Genomic DNA, 6,975 nt, shown 5'->3' with positions numbered 1-6,975 from the left:
TGATATGACAGTTTTTGAGAGAAAAACTGACAAAAAATAAATCAATTTTTTGCAGAGAAATTGATTAAAACTATTCAATTTTATTCTAAATTATTCAATTCTTCTCACACAACAAGTGTGCAACTCAAATCAGTTAATAAAGAGTGTAAAAAAGAATTAAGTATTAATGAAAGCTCTTCAGTCACTGAAAAAGTAATTCTTACTTAAAAGAATATGAAATTATGACAGAAAACAGCTCTGTTTTTAATTCTTTGTAAGAATATTGTGTAAAACCCAGAGAAAAACACCTTACTTTTTCAAGAGAAGTAAAAAACTATTTCTAAGATCTTTTTTTTATGCATTGACTGCTGTAGAAGAATGAGATAGAAACTGCTAAAATATGCACTACTGTATACTCTCTATCAAGACTTTCCCTCTTCAGAGTCTTGATATTATAGAGAATATAAGTCTGTTTCTATATGATAATATAAATATTGCCAGCGGGATGTAGAGGAACTGGTTATTTATATCTCAAAATAGAAGACTTTGTCAATGATTATATCAATATAGAGTTAATTCTCAAATTCAATAGAAACCTAGTGTTGCTGTTCTCAATCCCTTGCAGAATCTATTGAATATTGAGATATTAAAACTAGATTTAATATATCTCACTGTGCAGGGATCAAAGGCTCAGTCAGACCTTGGGGTATACTGATTTTATAGTTGTTGATGTGCTGTTGACTCGTTGTCCGTTGATTATGTGCTTGATATTATCGCCGAGGTATCGTTTTGTATTTTTCTGCCGGGGATGGGCCAGATTGAGAAGGGCGGTACGAGGGTGGGACTTGGCGTTGGTGTTTTGGAACATCAAAGATGGACAGGGTTTTCGCGGAGGTCGCTTCTCAGATATCTCCACAACTACAGATCGGGGATCTTCCAAAATCGAGAAGATTGGTGCATGCGGCTAGGTCTCTTCACCTTACAATTTGTATGGCAATTTGGCCCGGGGTTGTGGTGTGGTAGGGGAGAATGGGGGATAATCCCACGCAGGAGTTCCGAACGACGTCTGGTTCACGTTTGGCTGGATAACTCCACCACCACACGGGGTATGCGGTCGGCGATGGGGTCAAAATGCTCGTATGATCGAGGGCTTTTCGATGGATCTATCGGCGGGTTCTTATTCGAAAAATCGAGCGAGTTCGTGGTGGAGCGGTTGTGTCCTCAACTGCTTATATTATATACTTAGCTGAAGAATTGAAGTTTGAAGATCTAGATAGTTGAGAATTTCTTCTTTTTAAGCTTACAGTTGTAGATTTACTAGCTTGACTTTTCTTTTCAGTTTTAAATTGACTTTAAGCTTCATCTTTTCTTCAGTTCTTCTGAGTTCTTGAAGTAAATGTATCTCTCTCTTTTATTTCTTTGAGTGAAGAGTGATCTTCTTTGAATCTGATTCACTACTTTCATTTCTTTTCTCACATCTCATCTGTTCACATATGTGGCATTTGCCTGAGTGTGGAGTTTTTCTTCAACAAGTGAAGCAGTATTAATCAGATACTCTTTCACTCACTGCTCTTTGTACACTATCTTTTGAGATGTTCTAGAACCACACTGACATGATAACTACAAATCACTTCATAGACAGAATTATCACACTCTGAAGAAGCCTGCACTTCTCACCAGTTTTTAGACATGCTATCAGATATGATTCAAAGGTTGCAGAAAGCCAGTGTACAATTACAGGTGTACACTGGCTTCTTATATTGTAATATTGTACACTAAATTAATTAGCGGCCGCTATGGCCCCTTTACACTCGTACGCGTACGCTAGTAGTTCGGAAGCGGCCGCGTTATTATCCGACGGTCGTACGTTCTTCCGAACCACAACTGAAGAGAATAGTCAAGTCAGTAAACTCACAACTGTAAGCTTAAAAAGAAGAAACTCTCAACTATCTAAATCTTCAAACTTCAATTCTTCAGCTAAATGTAAATAGAATTTGAATTCTCAAACTTCTGTTAAGATTAGAGAATTGAGAAATGACTCTGATAATAAACTAGATATAATGCAAGCAGTTGAGATTTCTACTTTTCAGAATAGTTATAATCTACTATCTAATAATAGTGATTAGATTCTACTCTACTCTCTTTTAGTATGAATATATAACAAAAATAACAAAAAAAGTTTAAAAACTCTTCAAAAATCATATTTATTTAAAATAATGTAAATAGAAACTCAAATTGCATTTATTCTTGTCTTCAAATTGTATTTGAATAAAAAGTTGATTTTGTACTACTTCAGAAGCTGAATTTTGATACTGAGTAAAAATATGTTATTTCTCATTCAAGCTACTACTGCTTTATATCTCAAAAGTCTGAGATAAAGTCAAGAGTAGTGATCTATGAAAGAAAGAGATCAAGATATCAATTTAATCTAAGATTTAATATCATGTCTGACTCTGATATTCTGATGAGTGATATTATAGATAAAGAGAATGAGTTTGATACTATACAGCTTATAAATATCTATAATGAAAAGTTATTGAAGAAAAATAATAACATCTGAATAATTATTATTATTATTATTATTCTTCCATTATACTCATATGCAAGCGGAGCTTATGATGAGTCCTTGCGTGATGTTAAATACAGGTCAAGTGTTGGTTATACAGGAGGAAATACAGGTGTTGAGATCACATCAAGATAACAAGAACATAGAAAATACAAAGGAGTGACAATTAGATACATGCGATAATAACTTTCCAGCCCAGGAACATAGAGCAATTCATTGAAGCGATTTGTACACCTCTGTATTTATTAGAAACCTGAGGTGCTTGAGTTCCGGATTTAATGTATCCCCTGCGGGTTTCGAACCCACGCGCCTTGGTTTCCCACGCCAAGGTGCTACTGGGTGGCCGCATTAATCATTCGGCCACCGGGGCACATCTGAACAATTAATAGAGAGTTTCTAAACATAACTTCATCAAGAAACTCTATAATTGTAGAAGATTTCAATACATATCATTTCTAATGAAATTCAGAATGTAAAAGAGCAGTAAGAGCTGATAATCTGATTGAATGAATCTTTGAGCATTTAATAGATTTAGTTAACAAGTCTGATCAACAAACATTCTTTAGAAAAGACATGAAACAGAAATCTATTATAGATCTAATCTTCATGTCACAAAATCTAATGAAAAAAAGACTTGTAAACTGATTTATTGATTCAAATGAGACATCAGAATCAGGTCATGAGATTATTTAATTTAATATTGAACTGACTGAGAAATAAATGAATGAAAATCCTCTTCTCTCTAATCAGTTTAACTTTGAAAAAGCTGACTGAAAGGCAGTTGAAGAAAGCATAAAACTGTTAAAATCTGAAAGATAGAGTGAACTATATTGAAATTCTGGTCAAGATATCTCAAATGAAATACTTGAGAATAGAGTGAAGCTCATTACATCTATTATTCTAGCAAGTATTAAAGATAATATTTCAAAGAGAAAGTCTTCTGAGTATTCAAAATCTTGATGAAATGAGAATATCATATTTAAAAGAAAACAATTGACTACTGCTAGAAGAGATTGAAAGAATGATATAATTTCTGATAAAGAGTTCAAAACTGTCAGAAATGAATATTTTTCAGATATTAAAAGAGCTAAAATAGACTGCTGAAATATATTTCTTAAAGAAGTATAAGAAAAGAAAGTTTATAAAGCTTTTAACTATACTAAAACAAGAAGTGTAGCAAAACTTCTAATCTTAGAATATAAGTTTCAGAATGAATTATATACAGCAAACTCTTTTGAGAAAAAATGTCAAGCTTTTATAAGAACTCTCTTTCAAAACTCATCAGATTCAGATTCAGAGATAGAGAATATATCACTTCTCAACTATATTAATGAAAATGACTGAGAATGACCTAATCTTACTCAAGATGAATTAGAGTCAGCTATCTTCTCAAGTTCAGTTAAAACTGCTGCAGGGCCTGATTCAATTAATCACTTGATTATTTCAAATACATACTTCTACTTAAAGAATGAATATTTTGAGCTCTTTTTCAATCTCTTGAAAAATGAATATTATTCTGAATGCTGGAGAGAAGTCACTGAAGTGATTCTTATAAAACCTAATAGAAAAACTTCAATTCTCAAGTCATATAAAGTAATATCTCTATTGAACTGTCTAGAACAGATTTTAGAAAAGATAATAGCTACTCAACTATCTTTTATAAGCTCTATCAGTAATTCTCTTTTATTCAGTGAATAAATGAGAGATAGAAAACAGTGTTCTGCAATTGACACTGTTCTCTCAGTTGTTTATAATATTCAAATAGTAAAGCATGAAGATCTGATCTCATGTAAGAATAAGTGCTCGCAGGCGATTATTCGGGTGTTTGCAGCTTGGCGTGATATGTACTGTTAACTACTAGAAGTATTCATGGCAGAAAGATAAAATGTAGAGATTAAATGTATAATAGCATTTAAGCTGAGTTGTGAATAGTATTCGCGAACTCCAGTCTATATAGTTGTGTGTAGCCAAGGGCCACTAGCTCTATTGATTATATGAGAGATAGAAATAGAAGTAAAGAATTCATAAGAAGTGAAATTTCTTACATATTCTCTTCTCTCTAAGGCTTTATTCATAAAGTCTTTCACTGAGTGACTTCATAGAATCAGCTCAGCACTGCAGTGATACTCACTAAAAATTCTTCACATCTATAAAAAAAACCTCAGTGAGAAAAAATTCCTTATTATTATAAAGAGAAAAGAGTCTGTTACTCAGTTTCTTATTTCATGAGATTCTTTATAATCTACAGATTCTTCTCTGACTATTACACAGATTCATCTCACATCTTTCATACAGAAGAGTTTCAGTTAACTCTTAACTATTTTCATGTGATTCTTGTATAATCATCACATAGATTCATCTCACAGATGAATCACTGTCTGTGAGATCACTCTCATTAAAGAGAAGTATTTGTAAGTTAATCTTTCACTCATTCTTATAAATCATTGTTCTTTGACACTGTAGAATTGTGAGAAATTTTTCATTCTTTCATCAACTCTGTAGAATTGTAGAATCAAGATATCTGTGATCTGCAATCATTCTTTATAGTTACATAGAAAGATTCAGGTCTGCAATTCACAATCATTCTTATTTACTAGAGTGATCTAGCTGTTTCACAGAATTACTCACAGTGTAAGTAAATCTCTCTAAAGTAGTATAAATATCCCAGATCTGTCTGTAGAATCTTATCTTCTTTTCTCTTTTTCTATAACAGCTCTCATTCTTATAAACTGTGAGTATTCTCATTCATCTGTGAAGTGTTTTCATTCAGATGACAGAGAGAGAGTGTTTCTAACAATATCTATATATTGATTCAAGAACTTCTCAAGAATAAAAAATTTTTTCAATTTTAATATCTTTATAAATAATGTCTGTCTGCTGCTGAGCTTCTTATGAGCATCTCTGTGACTTCTCTGATTGCTTTTTATCAGCTGATGAAGCAGAGATACTGCTGTTTATAACTGTATCTTCATCTCTCTCAGCTCTGTCACTGCACTCAATCTTCAGGCCAGCAGTCAATCTCATGCCTTTCTCAGATCAGTCTCTGACTTCAAGCAGTACAGTTCTCTTCTTTGCTGTAAGTCTTCTTATAAGTAATTTCTTACAGATTCTAGCTAACAGTTCTTACAAAGCTCTCAGTGTTATCAGTGTCTTCTACAGCTCTGCAGATCTATAATCACTCTCTCTCTGCTCACACAATCTCTGATTAGATATATGCAAATATGTCTAGGTTTCTCATCAATGATTCTCACATTATGATACATTTTTACAATCTCATTATCAATGAGAGATGAGTCTCTGAGTACTCATAAAATCTGAGTAATCAAGATAATGTGAATATCATGAATTTGTGACAGAAGTTAATCTGAGTAGATGAACTCTCTCTTTACATCTCAATTATTTTCAGGCTGAATACTTCAGCACAACTGAGAGAGTGAATACAGCTTTATGAGAAATATCTGATCACACATGCAGATGATCAGTTCTCAAGATTCTGTTACAACTGTATATACTCTGATGTCTGACTTCTCTGAAGTCTGTGCATTTCTGATAATCTTTGTGTTAAATGCAATAATTATCTGTATCACAGATATAATACTCTCTGCTTCTTTAAAGAGAAAAATTGATAGTTGTGAGAGAATTGAGTGTCACAGATATTGAGAATATGAGTATGAGTTTTCTTTATTTTTTCTTTATTAATCTCTAAATTGTGTTCACAGCTCTGTTTATTTTCTTGTTTTTTTTTAGCTTTAATAAGAATATGATTTCTTCTTCTCTTACATACACTGCAGACTATTCATCTCAGTAGAAACTCATTATCTTATAGACTAGAATTTACAAATGACAGTGTTAATATCTTTATTATAATCAGATTCTTAGTGAAGACTGCATTATTCTGACTTATCAGAATTCATAGTATAAAAGTCATGTCTTAGCTTCTGCAGATATCTTATCTGTCTGAATGATTCTCAAGTGAACTTATTCATCTTATCAGAATACTCTTATCACTGAACCTTGAATCAGAGCTTATAATCTCACTTCTCTAAGTTAATAATTTCTTTGACCTGATATTCTCTTTCACTCTCTAGTACTTCACAGACAGAGTGATGAGTCACAGAGTTCTCTTCTAAGAATTTCTTATATTTGTGAAGTAAAGAGATATGAAAAATATTGTATATCTGTAATTCAGATAACAGTTCTAATTTATAGAACTGTGAGCTAACTTTCTTCACAATCTTATAAGACTCTGTTTATAAGAGATTCAGCTTCTTACTAGATCTTTATATAATGATGTTTTCTAGACTTAGTCAGACTCTATTATCTTTCTTAAAGCTTTTTATAATATACTTGAAGTCATAGTATCTCTTCTGATACTCTTGAGTCTTTCTTAAGAATTCACAGGCTTTCTCCCAGATCTTCTGAATTCTCTC

General features: G+C 32.4%; 1 protein-coding gene across 1 annotated transcript; it reads left to right on the top strand.

The window, feature by feature from the left end:
* Positions 1-787: 787 nt before the first annotated feature.
* BDCG_17589 (uncharacterized protein) lies at positions 788-1,637 on the top strand (the record flags this gene model as incomplete). Its single annotated transcript, XM_045426694.1, has 2 exons — positions 788-1,085; positions 1,618-1,637. The coding sequence occupies 2 exons, from the start codon at positions 788-790 to the stop codon at positions 1,635-1,637; spliced, it is 318 nt and encodes a 105-aa protein (XP_045282221.1).
* Positions 1,638-6,975: the final 5,338 nt, after the last annotated feature.

The sequence above is a fragment of the Blastomyces dermatitidis genome (genome assembly GCF_000003525.1).
Source record: "Blastomyces dermatitidis ER-3 genomic scaffold supercont1.9, whole genome shotgun sequence".
In the NCBI taxonomy this organism is placed as follows: Eukaryota; Fungi; Ascomycota; class Eurotiomycetes; order Onygenales; family Ajellomycetaceae; genus Blastomyces; species Blastomyces dermatitidis.
This window is presented reverse-complemented; position numbering and strand designations above follow the sequence as displayed.